At 45.4% G+C, this 19,403-nt stretch overlaps 1 protein-coding gene across 9 annotated transcripts in view; it reads right to left on the minus strand.

Annotated features, from left to right (window-relative positions):
• Positions 1–316: 316 nt before the first annotated feature.
• The window catches only part of LOC147639541 (protein LIKE COV 1-like), an 86,304-nt gene continuing 67,217 nt past the window's right edge, over positions 317–19,403 (minus strand). The window contains exons 5-9 of one of the 9 annotated variants that reach the window (XR_015265041.1): positions 3,595–3,692; positions 2,073–2,199; positions 1,823–1,898; positions 1,263–1,400; positions 317–687 (exon numbers count right to left, since the gene is read on the minus strand). Coding sequence is in view for 6 of the 9 variants with exons in the window: in XM_086792520.1 (XP_086648646.1) it covers positions 1,828–1,898; positions 2,073–2,199; positions 3,595–3,692 (296 nt within the window). In the remaining 3 variants the exon portion in view is untranslated. The other 8 variants (XR_015265040.1, XR_015265039.1, XM_086792520.1 and 5 more) reach the window with 8 other exon arrangements.

Raw genomic sequence — 19,403 nt, forward strand, 5'->3', positions numbered from 1 at the left:
TCCACAATCTATCCATCAAAGCTCATTTCATTACCCAGAGCACACGAGTGGACGCACAACCATCAATTTGTAATCAAAGCTTGCAAGCAATAATATTCTTTACTCTCCACTTCTTTCCGCAATTCAAAGCATTGTACTATGAAGATCATGCTTCTACTATTGTGTTTTGTAACACTGTCTTTAAGAACATGGAAGTAATGCAAGAGCTACCATTAGTGTTTCATATTGACAACAAAAGTTCCATGGTCATTGCAAAGCACCCAATGTTCAAAGCTCACTCGAAGCACTTCAAGATTTAGTACTAGTCAACACATCAATATTCAATATCACTTAGTACACAAGTTAATCTAAATTAGTCTAATGTAGACTAAAGAGAAATGTACTAATATGTTTACCAAGGCTCTTAGAAAATTAGTTGGAACAGAATATCTGTTAACTCGGCACATAGCCTCTACATACAACCTATCACCTTTGAGTGGTCATTAAGGGTTTTACAATCCTCCACCCTCATCATATTTTTATACGATCCTCAACCCCACTGAAGTTTGTACGAACCCTTTTACGAGCAGTAATCATGTTTGAGCAGTTTGAGCACCCCCCATCTCGGTTTGAACACCAAGCAAGGCCACTTGTGACCAAGATAGTAGCTTGATTAGCCACCAGTTGGGTAGCATACATTGTTGGGGCCTGGTGTAACACGTCCAATATATGTTCAAGACTAATGCAATGTGACCCTGACCACCTTCCTCGAGCATTGTCTAACACACTTTTTGTGTAAGTTCACTCATCACTCTTGGCAAGCACAACTAACAAAAACAAAGCAATCCAAGCAAAGGTTGAGAGACATCTTAAAGTATAATGGGCAAAAAGCATCACTACTGTGCTAACCAAAATGTAGACAGACCACCAGAGTAAACTTGTTTCAACGTGATAATACCATACTACACTAATGGAAAATCACACAATATTCACAAGGAGTACCTAACCTTGACAGTTCAAAGAGGTTTCTGATCGAGTGCTGACAATGAAACTAACGGAGGCTATAAAAGAAAACTAACTACAATATTTGATTGCTGATATTTCACTTTTCGACAGGTGTGGACAGGTGAGTAGAGGAGGGGAAGCATGTAGGTACACGTGTGTGTGTGTGTGTGTGTGTGTGTGTGTGTTGCGTGGGTGGGGGAATGATACCCATGAAGTGTTAGCTAAATAAACATATATTTAAAAACTTAAAATCCAATTCTAGGCTTCAAAACCATCACCTTGTGCAATATGTGTTCTTGTCCTGCTCGTACAGCTAATCGTCTGCACACACTCGCACAGGATGTTCGTAAAACTCTCAACTTCAAAACACAGGCGAAGGATGTATATATTGCCCGCATAGATCCAAGACCTCCGCACTAGAACATTTATCCAAAATCAATTTCCTTATTATTGGATGTCTTAAAGTGGTTCAAAAAAATGTGCGCATGCGGAATCACGCGTGTAAAAGAAAACAAGTAAACTGGCTACTCACTACCAACTGGCTTGGGCTCTTACAAAGGAGCAAAACAAAGGGATGAAAACACCTGCACAGCCCCACATAGAATGGGAGTGCAAGCTGCTGTTAGTGTAGGACAGGCTAGGACAGGCATGATAATCTGAGTACTATCTATCCTTAATCGAACAGAAAAGCTACATCTAAGGGCAGAAAAAACCCCAACATCAGTGCAACCACAATCACACTTTCGTACTTCGAGAGACAACTCAATACTGATACAGTGAGCAAGTACATTTACAAGCCTCTGGAAGAGTGAGTTTCTATGGATCAAGTTCGTGACACCTGTTTCATGGCAAAACCCGAGTCTCTAGTGGATAAATGTGCTGCGGCATTGTCATCCCCCCTGACAAGACTATTTCTGCATAAAAAAGCAAATTTGTAAGTGCAAAGTTTGAAAACTCTCATACTTGAGGCAGGTGTCACCTGCTCCTTGACCAGCTGATGTGCAGGGAAGATGTCTGTAAAGACTCATATTGACAAACAGGTCTTTTGAGTACTTTATGAAAATCAAGAAAACCACAAAATAAAGTACCTATCCCTTCACGAACAGAAAGATTCGGTCGGATGATGTCTTTGGAGTTCAGCAAAACAATGTCACCAATATATAGATGATTAGTTGGAACATAGACACTGCAGAGCTCTTCTTCTCCTGTGTCGTGCTGCATCAAAAAATAGAACAAGAACCATCTCAGAACAGGTAACCTAACACCACATCACCTGCTAATCTCCATAATTCTTTTGCCTTTCAAAGAAGGTCATCACACCAGAGTCAACACCACAGTCAAATTAGAAAAAGGATTGCAGGCAAGCAGCGGCCCAGATTCTTGGAGAGTGGCTAACCTTCAACGGCTCTCCCACCAGTGGCCCAATTGAGGAGCCTAGCTGGGATCACAAGCAGACCCTCGACATTGCCTCCTCCATCCCTCCCAAGCAGCTCGCACCGGTCCACGATCCGCCTCCCCCTAAGTGGGTAGGATTTTTTACCAGACATGATATCCCGATGGCAATCCATAGTGCAAATGAAGGCACCCTCATGACTTTCTCTATAGGACCACAAGGCAGATTGAGCCGATCCCCCCCTCAATAGAGGACAGGTAGACACAGGGCACCACCACACACTTCCTCCGTGAATTTTGGAAGCGGCTGTGAGCCAGCTTTCGGCCACAAAAGATTACTCTTTTCCTTTGATAGATAGCACACAGGAGCTTGGCAACGGGCACCTGGTTGGCAGTTGAAGGTTGGCCGGTTCTTTGTTCTAGATGTGGACAATCTCTGGAGTTACAGCGGCATTGCCTTTGGGATTGTCACAAGGCGTAATATGTTTGGTTGCAGATCCTCTGCATTTTCACCATGGACTAGGCACCAGCCCCGCACCATCACCTGTGGGGGGGGGGGGGGGGGGGGTTGGCCTGTGGCTTCCAAGACAGCACCGGCCTTGGCATATGAGGAGACTTTGCCGTTCTCCTCTCTCACCACAGTATCATGACAGCCCCGTTATCGGTGGGAGGAGGCCCACATGCTCCTGTCAGAGGTGGGAGATCATTAGCAGTATAGCAACATGGGACATCCGGCGTGATCGCTCTGCAGGAAGGCCATAGAGGGCACTACCATGCCACCCACTGAGTCCATGAGGAGCATATGGACGGACATCATACACACCCTCCGTAGCCAGTGGGAGAAGCTTCGAGGCCGCTCTGAGCGTATGCAAGAGCGCCGAGAGGTTTTTCTTGCAGACTTGGGGCAGCAGTCCTTTACTCAAGGTCAGAGACAACAAGGTTACTTCGCTTTATAGGCCTGTTTGGTTGTTCCCCCCTCCCCCCCATTGTATGAGGTAGCCTTCCTCCTAGAGCAGCCAGCCAGCCAGCAAGGAAAAGCCCCTCCCTATCCCCTATTGTTTTCTTGTCTCCCATGATTGAGCTGTTTCAGCTGTATTTTTGGTAACTAATGGAAGGATCTTTGAGATAATAATAACAAAAGTATAACTGTCAACAAAAAAAGAGCCAATGGAGCTGAAAACAAATGCAGGAGCTTGAACTTGTGTCAGAATCCTTCACCTGAAGAACAAGAGTGGAAGTGATGAAGCCAAAAGCATACTCCCCAACACGAGGATGTCTAATGATTGCGACTTCTTTAAAGGCTTGCGAGCTTTGATCTGCAAATCATGAGGCAATACACACCGTATCAGGAGAAGGATTATTTACATACTTAGAAGATCAGTATGGAGGGGTTAGACCAAATTGTCAAAAAACCCCTTGTAATGAAAACAGCAACCCCCAAAAGGTTTTGAAAACAGCAGAAAATAAAAACGTGAACGGAAAGGGTCATTCTTGGGCATTTAGAGACAAAGGTTGTAGAGCCAAGACCAAGGACATGCAACCACAACATTTGGATCAGCCAAGGACACCTCCAAATCAGCGTTTTACATTAGTGCACAGAGGAGGATAGTAAGCTTTAGTTTATGCTAGGATTCAGGGCTTAGATCTATTTTGGATCTTTGCGAATCATATAAATTACTCATTCATTCAGTAATATACAGTAGGAGTAGGTTAGGTAAAGAATCTTCTATGTCATCATTGTGCATGTGAATAGCGTTAACCTTTGTTGCTTAGTGTTAATCTTCAATAATCATGCTTTTGCATATTAGTCATGTTACATTGGTAATAGGTATGAGAGCCTTGGGTAGTCCTACGTATAGTTGTGCATGTTGAATTAGCGCTTTTGAAATCAGGGTTCATGTTTTAGGGTTTGTAGGCCTAAATCCGGGTTTCTGAAACCGATCCCGTCAAGTGGGAAAGACTCCGTTGGACACCCACACGCTTAATAGCACAACTTTAAAACCACAAATTTGAAATGGACAACTTAATACAACTTGAAATTTAAATGAAATGAAATGGAAAGATGGAAACCAGCACTGGGGCCGGAACGGGCCGACCCCCCCTCAATATATGATATATTTATTGGGAGTATTTAATAAATACAATGCTCCATGGGTTCCAAGAACCAGATAATGTCCATGTACATATGAAAACAGTACCAAACAAATATGCTCGAAGTCGAAACTTGATGTAGAAGCTTGAAGCAGTACGACCACTAGTGTGGTCCAATCTCTACGGTCCTATGCTTTCACTGGACTCCGCGGAGAGCGCCTCACTGGTGTTCCGAGACCACGCACAAACAGGCGCTCTCGTACTAACGCCTGGCTCTCCCGATCTCAGCACCTTTGGACCGAGGTTCTCCAATAAAGCTTGGACAACCCGGCACCGAACGGGTGTGGCCGTAGAGGGATGAATCCCTTATCAGATTTAAACATAAAATACTTTACTGAAATCTGAAATTCACTTACTTGTAGATGGCTTCTTGTGGAGGAGCTTGTCTTGCTACAGCCGCCTAGTGATGCAGCTGTCTAGTGATGAACACAGATGGAAGGAGTGGCTTGTGTAGTTGCCAACTGAAGATAGCCTCCTGCTGTAAGCACAGCTGCCTGAGAGAGAAAAGAAACCGCCTAGTATAGAGGAGGTACCAGTCTGCTGTGCACAGCTACTTGGGTAGCTTACTAGAGAAACCAGCGCAGATTGCTGGAGAGGACCCACGACTGCCTGTAAGAAAAAAAAAACAGGCAGCGCCTACTGCCAATATGCTGCCGCCTGTAGGAGCATGTGAAAGGGCTTGGCTGCAGCCTGTAGTGTAGAGGATAGGGCAGCCTGTCAGTAGCCGCCTGTGAGAGCAGCCGCAGCAGTGCAGCCTTGTGGAGGTGACAGCCGCCTGCAGGAGAAGGTAGCGTGGAGTAAACAGCCGCCTGCAACAATACTCAGCCACCTGTAGAGAGGCAGGCGCAGCCAGCAACAGAGGGTACTGAAGCAATCGCCTTCATGAAAAACATGCGCCAGAGAGAGAGATGGTGAATAATCGCCAGATAGAAGCGGGTGGTGATGATCCATGCTTGAAGGAGGGGGTATTCTTTTGTAAAATTTAAGTGGAGTCTTCTCTAGTGAATTCCACGCATGCATGTGGGGGGCTAGTGTGGGTAGGTGACCATGCCCACCCCCACACTCACTTAGAGTGGGGCTCCCCACCTTGGCCCCTAAGTGGGTGCCCAAAGGGGGTGCCCACTTTTAAATAAATGTGAACACCTAACCTTATAAAATAAAAGGTTAGAATATGAAACATTAAAACAACATGTGCGACATACTTACCACCTGTTCACATGCACCAAAACTTGTCAGAATACAGAGCAGACTTCACGACTCACTGGCAGGCGTCCCCACTCAGTAAGTAACACGTCAAGCAGGCAAACACAAAAATACAAGTCATGCGAAAACAGTTTCAAGCATGCAAAATATGTGTGCATGTGCAAATAGTAACATGGACATATCTCCCGTTCATGGAACAAGTACAAAATATCTGTCGGCACAAAACTGGCACGACATAAAAACATAAAAACCTGGTCTTCCTATGGAGTGACAGTCCCATAGGAAAGACACAGTTCCAGGCACGAGTCTCCCTATGGTGTGACAGTCCCATAGGCAAAACACGGCACGAATACTGGCTCTTCCATGGCGTGACAATCCCATGGGTCGAACACAGTCCAGGTCATACACGGGTGGCACTGGTCTGACTCCCGTCCATACGACACCATCCTGCTAACACACGGGTGGCACCAGTCTGGCTCCCGTCCATGTCAGCAAAAATACTGGCCTCTTCACACGAGACACCGGCCTGGCCTCAAGTGAACAAGACACAAAAACTGGAGATGGACCAAATGGTCGGCCAATTGGTGACATCCCCCCGGGCTTCTAAAGAGTTGACCTCAACTGAAAAGCCTCAAGATATGCCTGCAACAACTGTGGATAATCAACAAAATAGTCTTCATTTACCCACTTGGCATCAATAGGCAAATAATTCTTAAACTTCACAAGGTATCTCCTGGAAAGCTTTCCTGCTGGTAGCTTTCTCTCCTTGTGAAAAACAATCTGTTCTGGCTGGAGGATCTCCTCAAGCTCTTCAATTTCTGGCGGATCTTCTGTGACAGGCTCATCAGGATCTGGCCCGATATATTTCCGAAATAGACTCACATGAAAAGCATTGTGAATCTTCCAATGACTAGGTAAAGCAAGCTTGTAGGACACTTCATTGATCTTGTGAATCACCTTGAAGGGTCCATAATAGCGAGGAGAAAGCTTAGGATATGATCCTTCTCGTCCTGGCCTCTTCCGAAGCCTAGCCTTCTCAAATTTCAGCAATACCCAATCACCTTCTTTGACTTCCATGTCCCTTCTATGCTTGTCAGCAGCCATTTTATGCTTATCCTGAGATCTTGCAATGGCTGTCCGCACCTGACCAAAGGCAACATTTGATGGGGAGAAACTGCAATTAGGGTTTAGAGTCATTCATGGGAGACATACACAGAGAAGCAAGGGAGAGAGAGTTGTGGGGATAAGTCAACTCATGAAAAGCATGAGTGTGTGACTCCCCTCTCACACATGTATATTGCACTAGTACACATAGTGCACTTAGTACATTAAAAGTACTAAGTGTACTATGTACTATAACTTATGGGCTTGTACACACTATAAGGGTGGGCATAACGCCTTTACCCCAACAACCTCCCACTTAAAGGCAAAGTGCCCTTAAGTAAAGGAAAAGAAAAAATCAGCATGTACATGATAATATACAAGGCCATATCAAGGCTGAAACTGGCCTCATCCAATGCCCATCAAGTGTCTGCAATGAGCAAACCGCTCCGGAGGCAAACTCTTCGTCAACAGATCAGCCGGGTTGTCATCCGTATGAATCTTAACAAGCTGAATTTGCTTGTTCTCTATCACCTCTCTGATGAAGTGATACTTCACATCCACATGCTTCGTCTTTGCATGAAAAACAGGGTTCTTTGCCAACTGAATGGCACTCTGACTGTCACAATGCAACAATGGAATATCCCCTGTATAGCCCAAATCAACCACTAACCGAGATAGCCATAATGCCTCCTTGCAAGCCTCTGTGGCTGCAATATACTCGGCCTCTGTAGTAGATAAGGCAGTGCACTTCTGCATCCTGGATATCCATGACACAGCACCTCCTGTGAATGTAAACACATAACCGGTAGTAGACTTCCGGTTATCTGGATGACCGGCATAATCCGAATCCGTGTAACCATGCACTAATGCATCCTGTTTGCCAAAGCAAATGCACAAATCCTGTGTGCCCTTCAGGTATCTCATGACACCTTTCACTGCTTCCCAATGCTTCTTGCCAGGGTTGGCCATGTATCTAGAAACCACTCCCACTGCAAATGCAATGTCCGGCCTAGTAGCAACCATGGCATACATGAGACTGCCACAAGCTGAAGCATACGGAATCTTGGCCATATCAGCCCTGTCTCTATCTGACTGTGGGCTGTCCATAGCACTGAGTTTCACATATGGAGGCAAAGGAGTACTAGCTTTCTTCCCCCCGTCCATATTGAACCTCTGCAAGACTTTGCCAATGTATTCCTTCTGAGACAAATACAACACATGCTGATTTCTGTCCCGAAGTATCCGCATACCCAAAATGTGATTTGCATCACCCAAATCCTTCATATCAAAGGTCTCATGCAGCCTCTTCTTCAAAGCATCCATCTCTTTACGAGATTTCCCGGCAATCAACATATCATCAACATACAAAATGAGAATCAATAGACTGCCATCCAAAGCTTTCTTGGTGTACAAGCAGTGATCTATGTCACTTCTCCTGAATTTCTGTGATTTCATGAATGTATCAAATTTATGATACCATTCTCGTGGTGCCTGTTTGAGCCCATAAAGACTCTTTTTCAGCTTGCATACAAGCTTCTCCTTTCCACTTACTGCATAACCCTCTGGCTGCTGCATATATATCTCCTCATGGAGATCACCGTGAAGAAAAGCAGTCTTCACATCCATCTGAATCAAGTCCAGATCATCATGCGCAACCAAAGCCAACACAGCTCTAAGTGTGGTCATTTTGACCACTGGAGAGAAGATCTCATCAAAGTCCACACCATATTCCTGCTTGAAGCCCTTAGCCACTAACCTGGCTTTGTATCTTGGCTTTGCATCTGGTGCAACTTTGAGCCTGTAAACCCACTTGCATGGCAAAACCTTCTTGCCTGCAGGCAAATGCACCAACTTCCATGTTTCATTTTTATGCAGAGAATCCATCTCTGACTTCATGGCACGCTCCCATAGAGCCTTGTCTGCCCTCTGTAAAGCCTCTTTATAACATGAGGGCTCCCCACAGTCAGTGAGCATCAAGTAGTCAACCCCTGGAACAAACCTGTCAGGGACTCTGGAGGGTCTAGTGGACCTCCGTACCCAATGACCATCATTTGCAGGTTGCTGTCCAGCCTGCATATCACCCATTGGTGGCTCCTGTTCCATGCCATAAGGCTGAAAAATCATGCCCGGTATATCCTCTAACTGTGGTATATCCATAGGGATATCTTCTGCCATATCTGGCTGTCCATTTGGACCATTTTCAGCACCATTTAAGGGCTGGTTTTCCTGCTGTAATGGCTGATTTACAGCCCTTTGTTGTTGTCCATGATGTCCATCATCATCAAAGATGACTCTGCCAGGCTCCTGTTGCCTTGCAGGCTCCTTATACATGCATGTTTCATCAAAAATGACATCATTGCTGCGTATGATCTTTCTATTCATGGGATCCCAAAGTCTGTACCCCATTTCACCTCTGTCACCATATCCTAGGAATATGCATTTGTGAGACTTAGGATCAAGTTTGGTGCGCATTTCCCTGCGTATGTGCACATACGCAACGCAACCAAACACTCTCAAGTGCTTGTATGACGGAGGCTTCCCTGTCCATACTTCTTCTGGCACTTTCCCACCAAGCCTCGTGTTAGGTGACCTGTTTATAAGGTGAACGGCTGTCATAACAGCTTCAGCCCAAAAACCATGAGGTAGTGCAGCATGTGACAACATAGAACGGACCTTCTCCTGTATGGTCCTGTTCATCCTCTCTGCTGTCCCGTTTTGTGGAGGATCATAAGGAGTAGAGAGCTCCCTCTTGATGCCTTTAGCATCACAAAAGTCCTGAAACTGTTTGGACGTATACTCTCCACCATTGTCGGAACGCAAAGCCTTCAGTGTTTTGCCAGTTTGATTCTCAACAAGAGCAACAAACTTCTGAAACACTGAGAATGTATCACTCTTCAAACGAAGAGGATAAACCCACACCTTGCGTGTGGCATCATCTATAAATGACACAAAATATTTTGCCCCTCCCAAAGAAAGCTGAGGCATCTCACATACATCTGTATGCACAAGCTCTAACTGAGCATCTTTCTGTCCAAGAGCTTTCTTGTGGGGGCACTGTAGTTGCCTACCATATATACAATGCTCACAAAACTGAAAACTTGAAAACTTTAGAGAAGGCAAGTAACCCAAACGAGACAATTGCTCCATTCCCTTGACACTCATGTGTCCCAACCGGCTATGCCACATAGAAATTTCCGGCAGCTCGGTTGCATTTACATTAGCATGGTGACAAACACCTGCATGCATAAAGTAAAGAGTGTCCACCTTAGAGCCTCTGGCAACAACCAGTGAGCCCTTACTAATCTTCCACTTTCCACTACCAAATGTGGTAACATAATCAGCATCATCAAGCTGTCCAGTAGAAAGCAAATTCTTCTTGATGTCAGGCACATGCCTGACATCATGGAGCATAAGCTGTGAGCCATCTGAAAACACAAGCCTCACATCACCTCTGCCAAGTATCTTGCATGCATGGTTATCACCCAAATAAACCACTCCTTCATTGCCAGCAGTGTACCTGACAAACAAGTCTCTGCAACCTGTGACATGAAAGGAGGCACCTGAATCAATAATCCATGAGTGCATACCATGACCACCTGTAAGAAGTGAATGGGCATCAAGTGAAGAAGTAAATAGGACCTCATCCTCACTGCCACCTGCATGTGACACATTGATTTCTTCGATCTTGACTCCACTTTTGCCCTTTGGCTTTACATCTTTGGCTTCATCCTTCTCTTTGTCTTTGCCTTTTCCCTTTTCTTTTTGATCATTTTTCCATTTGTAGCATTGCTTTTTAATGTGTCCCTTCTTGCCACAATAATGGCATTCCAAATCCTTTTTGGAGCGAGACTTGCTCCTTCCCCTTTCTTGGCTTTTCCCCCTTTGCTGGGATCTCCCACGTGCATTCATTGCATTGGACTTTCCAACAGAGTTGTTTTTCCTGTTCATCTCTTCTTGAAGAAGAGCACCCTCAACATCTGCATATGACAGCATAGCATTCGAATTGCTAGTGGCTGTCCTGAATGTGTCCCAACTCTCTGGCAAAGTGCATAACAGAAAAGTGGCTTTGAACTCATCGTCCATTGCCAACTTTTGATTAATGACCTGGCTGACAATACCATTAAACTCATTTAGATGGGCTGTCATAGAAGCCCCTTCCTTCATCTGAAGGCCTATGAGTTTCTTCAACCAATACACTTTGCTTGAGGCACTTTGTTGGGCATACAAGTCCTGCAATCTCTGCCACATTCCCCAAGCTGTCTTCTCTTCACGAATGCTGAAAAGTAATGAGTCTGACACAGACAACATGATAGTAGATCTTGCCAGCTCATCCATATCTTCCCACTCTTCAGCTGTAAGAGAAGCGGGCATCACACCCCTTTCTTTGATAGGCTTGTGCTGCTTTTTCTGGAGCAACACATTGTAGCACTGGGTTTGCCAAATATCATAGTTATGCGAGCCTTCAAGCTTCTTGATGTGAAGCAATGAAGAGCTCTCACCTGTGGTTGCCATAGCAAAATGCAACCTGTCAATGCCTGACTCCCTGCAAATGTGCAAACACTGCACCCAAGATGTGCAAACACTGCACCCAAAGCACACAAAGTGCTCACAAATGTTCTCCCAAGCTTTATCTCCCACTGCGGAAGCAAGAATGCAACTTTTCTCCCACTTTTTGTGATGAAAACACCAAAATCTGGTTGCTGCAGATTTTGGACAGCACCTTAAATGTGCTCTTTTGCCCTTCCAAAGTACTGTACAACAGTACCAAGTGCTTACAAATGATGTACCAAACCTGTACCGGCAATTTCAGCAGCTGAATTTGAACCTTTTGATCACTCAAAACAGTGTACAGCCATGCCAAAACATGCACAAAGCTGTGCCAAATCTGTACCAGCAGGTACAATAGCAATAAATGCTCTCCTGGCTGTCTAAATGAGTGAAAAATCAGACTTTTACAATCACGAACACTGCATAAAACAGTCCTGAACAGAAATTCGGCAAAAGCCCCTTGACTGCAAGCTGATTTTTGAGGATTCAAGGCATAAATGGCTTGCCTGCTGCTTTGCCAAGCTCAACAAGCATACAAACTTGAAAAGCCCCTTGATTTGAGATCAATTTCTGATCATGCATGGTACATTGGCGCACATGAAGGCATCCAGAGTGTTCACGATGCTTCCCCTTGGCCACATATACATCAAATACATGAAAGCCCCTTGATTTACAGGCACATTGAGTGCTTGTAAGGCATCAACACATTATCCACAGCATCAAATGCGATTGCCTGCATGCAAATCAACCAAATCGGCACAAAAGCCCCTTGATTTGCACTGCAATTTGCTGCAATTTGCTGCAATTTTGCCCAAATGTGCGATTTTTCACATCATACAGCATGTATGAGTGCTTAATTGCACATTTACATCAAAAGCCCCAAATTTCGACATCCAATTTCCTGCAAATTGATCCTGATTTGACCAATTTCCTGCAAATTGATCCTGATTGTGACCAATGTCACCCAATTTTGCCAATTTTGCTCAAAATTGAGCAATTTGGGCACCTGTTCCTGCTCAATTGCTTGAATTGATAAGAAATTCGCAAGAAATTGAAGGCAAATACCTCTGAAATTTCTGATTTTTCTGAGTTTCTTGACTTGCAGGTTGAGACGGAGGCGGTGGTGGCGGCGACTTCGATGCTGGGCAGTTTCTGAAGCAGCTGGGCAGCCCCACCTGGCTGTGGGCAGCCAGTTGCTTGCTGGTTGGGCAGCCTGGGCAGCCACGTAGGCTGGCTGCGTGGGTTGTCCTGGGCAGCCAAGGTCAAGGGCGAAAGGGCCTAAGGAGGGGGGCTACGCTTCCGATGGAACGGAGCCTTCACTCGACTGCCTCCCCTATACACTACGAGTGCTCGCGCTGCTTACGCTTACGTCGGATATGTTTCGTGTGGCGCCGGTGACTTCGCTAGCTGCTCACGCTGAAGGGCCACCCGCTTGCGTTTCGATTGCCACACTCGCCTGGCTATGCGCCTTCGCTTCACTCGCCTAGCGCCTATACGCCCAGCGCTAATGCGCTTTGCAGCAAGTCGTCCTTCGCTTCACTTAGCGCTGGCGCGCTTCCATGCAGGGCCACTAGCTGGCCTCTGTTGACGGGCCCAGTAACCACCAGCAACCTGCCTGCGCTTGGGGCGCCTCCGGCCAAGCCAAGCGCTTATCTGTACTGGCAGCAGTAGGCTTTGGGGCAGCGGAGCTCACACAGAAGAAAAAACGCAGGATGATAACAGTTGATTGAAGCAGGCGACCAGCAGACTGTGGACAGAAATCATCAAGGAGAAGAGGAAGGGAGGGATCACAAAGGGCTCTGATACCAGTTGATGGGGAGAAACTGCAATTAGGGTTTAGAGTCATTCATGGGAGACATACACAGAGAAGCAAGGGAGAGAGAGTTGTGGGGATAAGTCAACTCATGAAAAGCATGAGTGTGTGACTCCCCTCTCACACATGTATATTGCACTAGTACACATAGTGCACTTAGTACATTAAAAGTACTAAGTGTACTATGTACTATAACTTATGGGCTTGTACACACTATAAGGGTGGGCATAACGCCTTTACCCCAACAACATTAGAGTCACGAACATATTCATCAGCTACAAAAATCTCATCCTTAGTACGAAGGATGGGTGGCAAGACCACTCTGCCATAAATAATCTCAAACGGAGCCTTTCCTGTGGAAGCATGGATCGTATTGTTGTAGGCAAACTCAACAAGTGGAAGATACTTCTCCCATGCAGTCTTTTGATCTGCCACATAACATTTCAATAAATCCAACACAGCTGAATTTGCAGCTTCACTTTGGCCATCCGTTTGGGGATGATAAGCTGATGAAAACTCAAGTTTAGTACCCATATTATCAAACAAAGCCCTCCAAAAGAGGCTGGTAGTCCTGGGATCTCTATCCCCAACAATGGATTTAGGCATACCATGATGCTTGAAAATATTAGCAAGAAAAAGCTTTACCATATGATCAGCTTTGATGGTTTTCTTGACGGGCAAGAAGTGAGCTTGCTTGCTAAACCTGTCCACAATAGTCCAAATAGCATCATTCCCATGCTGGGATCTAGGCAAATCCATAATAAAATCCATCGTGATACTTTCCAAGGTTGCGAGGGAATAGGCAATGGCTGAAGCAAACCTGGAGGCTTTTGCCTATCAAATTTCACCTTTTGGCAAGTAATACATGCATGCACATAAGCCTCAATGTCTTTACGCATGCTCGGCCAAAAGAAATACCTCTGAATCATGCGAGTAGTAGGCATAATACCTCTATGACCAGCATAAGGTGGAGCGTGACATTCGTCCATAACCTTTGGACGCAAATCCTTCACCACACACAGGCAATTATCCTTCATGAGATAACCCTCGTTGATAACATAAGAGGCATGTGAATGACCAGCCATCAAATCAGTCCATATATGGCAAAAATCAGCATCCAAATGATACAAATCTCTCATAGCAGATAGGTCTCCATGAGAGGCCACTGAGACTGCAGCAACATAAGGCCTCCTAGATAGTGCATCGGCCACCACATTTTTCTTTCCTGGAGTATGCACAATCTGAAAATGAAACATGGAAAGAAAGTTTGCCATTCTCATCTGCTTCTCTGAAAGCTTGGTTTGAGATAGAAAGTATCTCAAGCTTTGATGATCTGTCTTGACTACAAATTCAGCCCCAAGAAGGTAATGTTTCCAAATCTTTAAGGCGTGAATTACAGCCAAGAGCTCTTTCTCATAGATATCCATATGAAGCTTAGCATCATGCAAATGACGGCTCTCGTATGCAACTGCATGCCCTTCTTGATTTAGGACAGCTCCTATGCAATCACCACAAGCATCACATTCAACCACGAATGACTTGTGCAAGTCAGGAACAATCAATACTGGACCACATATGATCGCATGCTTGAGCTGCAAGAAAGCATCCTGTTCCTTTGAAGTCCATTTGAAAGCAGTTTTCTTCTTCGTGAGATCATGTAGAGGAGTGGCAATCATAGCAAAATGCCTTATGAAACGCCTGTAGTATGAACATAATCCCAGAAAACTACGTACTTGATGTACGTTTTGCAATTCGGGCCAATTCCGAATAGTCTCTATCTTTGCAGGATCCATTGTAACTCCATCCTTGGATACAATATGTCCCAGATAATGAATCTCTGAAAGGAAAAACTCACTTTTCTTGGCATTGACGAAAAGTTTATGCTTCCGCAACTCTTCGAACACTGTGACCAAATGAGTTCTGTGTTCCTGCTCATTCTTGGAGAAAACCAAGATATCATCAAAGAAGACTCCTATAAACTTGCGATGGGGTCGGAATATCCTATCCATCATACGATTAAAAGTAGCAGGAGCATTGGTGAGACCAAAAGGCATTACCAAGAATTCATATAATCCGAAGGCTGTCCTGAATGCAGTCTTATGGACATCTTGTGGTACCACGCGAATCTGGTGATAACCACTTTTCAAATCAAGTCTGCTAAAGCAAGCCGAGCCATCAAGCTTATCCAAGATATCATCAATACGTGGAATTGGAAATCTGTTCTTGATGGTAAGCTTGTTCAAAGCTCTATAGTCCACACATACGGAATGATCCGTCCTTCTTGTGAACAAGAAGCACAGGAGAGCAGTAAGGTGAGGAACTGGGCTGAACCAAACCTTTCTCTAAAAGCTCGTTAACCTGCTTCATGATTTCTTCTTGTTGTGCAGCACTCACTCGGTCTGCGGGTTTGTTAGGTGGAGAACTACCTGGCGCAAGATCTATGCGGTGATCTTCGCGCCTTTGGGGAGGTAATTCACCTGGCAACGAGTCAGCCAAACAGTCTTTGAATGCATTAAGAAAATTCAGCCTATCATTAGACATAGCATCCACATTTTGATGATTTGGCACAAGACTATCACGCACAAAAACCAAGTACGCTGAAAGACTCTTTTTCATTGCTTTATTAATTTGGATGTGTGATACAAGTGGGATGGAATCCCCTTCTTTGCCAGCATCAATAAAATGCATGTGGCCTTTATGCATAAAAGAAATCATATTGGACTTGTAATCTTTGCGGGGCTCAAGCCTATGGTGCCACGGCTTGCCCAACAATACATCACATCCATTCAGTGGAGCAACTAGGAAATGCTCATTATCAAGGTAGCCCTGGATATGGATGCGCAACTTCCCTATCAAAGGGGTAACCTGCACGTCTTTACCAATAAATGCAGCTTCGGCTTCAATCTGAGGTCCCATGTTTTCAACCTCAATACCCAATGCAGCTGCCATTTGCATAGAGATGAAATTGTCAGTTGCACAGTCATCAAACATGAAGAGTGCGGGCTGATCCTTGATTTGCCCCCAAGCCTTGCAAACCATACTCTCTTTTGCATCATGACTTGTATTTCCTTGCACATCAGGAACTGCATGTACATTAGCTTTGGTGTGCTTATCCTCGTGCTTTGATTTGCGATCTGGGCATTGTCGGAACATGTGGTCTTTGCTACCACAAGAAAAGCATTTTCCATCCTTAGCATATTGCTCTCTTTGCTCCGGGGTTAAGCCGAATTTGTTCTTCCTTGGGCCCTGTTCTTTAGATGTGTTATTTTCAGCTTTACCACCCTTGTAAGGCTCCCGGAAGTTCTTTTTAGGTGGCTGTCCACCCTTTTGCTGATTTGGGACAGCCTTGTCTTTCCCCTTGGAACCTCCTTGATCCTGCTTAATCTTGAGCACCAATTGCTCCGTAGCAAGAGCAGAAGCTGTGAGTTGTTGCAACGTATGTTTCGGGTGCAATTCAATACCCGATCTATATGCTGGTTACAGTCCAGAACGAAACTTCCTCTTTCTTTCATCGTCAGTGATTTGCATGAAGGGAGTCACTTCCAGCAACACTTTCCAGAATTTGTTAACATACTGTTGCACACTTTCATTGTCTCTTTGTTCCAGCCTGTCCCACTTTTGAGTGAGATTTTGCTCTGCATTGGGTGGCAAGAACTGAGCATAAAATCTATCCTTGAATTCCTTCCAAGTGGAGATTGGATCCTTGGTGATCTTTTCAGTGATCCACCAATGAGCAGCAGTCCCTTTCAAAAACATGCTAGCATGGCGCACCTTTGACTTTTCTGTGAAATCCTCATCGCTAAAAGCAATGTCGAACTATGCCACAAATGCTAACACCTTAGAAGCATCATGTTCACCATGAAAAGCATCAAATTTAACAGATTTGTCACCTGCTTTGAATTCCTTGAGCTTCCTGGCATGAGGCTCATGGTCTTCTCTTTTTCTTTTCCCCTTATCCAACGGGGTCGCCCGGTCTGCATGGGCTCCATGGGCCGTCATAGAAGCTTCATGGGGCACAGTGGCATGTGCTCCACGAACTCGAAACTCAGATGCATGTGACTTACCTGCATATGGCATGGTCTCTCCATGAGACAACTCAGAAGGCAAAATTTTTCTGGAAGTAGACCTGTCACCATGAGATACATGTCTTGCATGCATGTGACTTTCATGCCCTCCATGAGCACTGGCATACATATATCTGTCAGGCTTAGTGCCTTGGGGAGAAGATGCATGTCAAGAGGTGACAGTCACCTCTTCCTTTTGCATAAAAGATTTCAGCCTCTGGGATGCGGGATCTCCATGCTTCAAACGAGGTGGATTTCTGAATTTCAGCTCTCCGTTATCCCCCTCTTTGATATCACCTTTGCGAAGGAGATAGGCAAGTGCCAACTCCCTTGGTTTCTTGCCCACTTCACGAGCCATTGATTCAAAAGTTACATCTACCATAGCATCAGCCTTCCTGGCTTCAATAGCACTTTGCAGATGGGGATCTTCATGCAAAAACTTTAACTCTTGCTCTTGAGCCTGCAAAAGTTTTCTCATATGTTCCATTTCAGCCCTCATAGCATCAGGCTCTTGTTCAAGCATAACTGTCTTTCCTGGAGACAGTTGACCCTTTGATTCACTATCAATAACCCTTTCAAGGGGCTTGTGTCTACCTCGCACGGCATCAGACCCACGAGAGGCACTAGATGGACCCCTCGAATTTGGCACTTCCAAAGGGTTGCCTTGGCTGTCCATTGTGTTTTAAGTTTTGCTAAAAGCGGGATGTCCAGTACACAGGTTCGTTTCCCCACTAGGAAGAGGGAAACAACCATGCTCTGATACCAATGAAACCGATCCCGTCAAGTGGGAAAGACTCCGTTGGACACCCACACGCTTAATAGCACAACTTTAAAACCACAAATTTGAAATGGACAACTTAATACAACTTGAAATTTAAATGAAATGAAATGGAAAGATGGACACCAGCACTGGGGCCGGAACAGGCCGACCCCCCCCCTCAATATATGATATATTTATTGGGAGTATTTAATAAATACAATGCTCCATGGGTTCCAAGAACCAGATAATGTCCATGTACATATGAAAACAGTACCAAACAAATATGCTCGAAGTCGAAACTTGATGTAGAAGCTTGAAGCAATACGACCACTAGTGTGGTCCAATCTCTACGGTCCTGTGCTTTCACTGGACTCCGCGGAGAGCGCCTCACTGGTGTTCCGAGACCACGCACAAACAGGCGCTCTCGTACTAACGCCTGGCTCTCCCGATCTCAGCACCTTTGGACCGAGGTTCTCCAATAAAGCTTGGACAACCCGGCACCGAACGGGTGTGGCCGTAGAGGGATGAATCCCTTATCAGATTTAAACATAAAATACTTTACTGAAATCTGAAATTCACTTACTTGTAGATGGCTTCTTGTGGAGGAGCTTGTCTTGCTACAGCCGCCTAGTGATGCAGCTGTCTAGTGATGAACACAGATGGAAGGAGTGGCTTGTGTAGTTGCCAACTGAAGATAGCCTCCTGCTGTAAGCACAGCTGCCTGAGAGAGAAAAGAAACCGCCTAGTATAGAGGAGGTACCAGTCTGCTGTGCACAGCTACTTGGGTAGCTTACTAGAGAAACCAGCGCAGATTGCTGGAGAGGACCCACGACTGCCTGTAAGAAAAAAAAAACAGGCAGCGCCTACTGCCAATATGCTGCCGCCTGTAGGAGCATGTGAAAGGGCTTGGCTGCAGCCTGTAGTGTAGAGGATAGGGCAGCCTGTCAGTAGCCGCCTGTGAGAGCAGCCGCAGCAATGCAGCCTTGTGGAGGTGACAGCCGCCTGCAGGAGAAGGTAGCGTGGAGTAAACAGCCGCCTGCAACAATACTCAGCCACCTGTAGAGAGGCAGGCGCAGCCAGCAACAGAGGGTACTGAAGCAATCGCCTTCATGAAAAACATGCGCCAGAGAGAGAGATGGTGAATAATCGCCAGATAGAAGCGGGTGGTGATGATCCATGCTTGAAGGAGGGGGTATTCTTTTGTAAAATTTAAGTGGAGTCTTCTCTAGTGAATTCCACGCATGCATGTGGGGGGCTAGTGTGGGTAGGTGACCATGCCCACCCCCACACTCACTTAGAGTGGGGCTCCCCACCTTGGCCCCTAAGTGGGTGCCCAAAGGGGGTGCCCACTTTTAAATAAATGTGAACACCTAACCTTATAAAA

This window comes from Cibotium barometz, chromosome 4 (genome assembly GCF_041138505.1).
Source record: "Cibotium barometz isolate CiBa-2024 chromosome 4, ASM4113850v1, whole genome shotgun sequence".
NCBI classification, from domain to species: domain Eukaryota; kingdom Viridiplantae; phylum Streptophyta; class Polypodiopsida; order Cyatheales; family Cibotiaceae; genus Cibotium; species Cibotium barometz.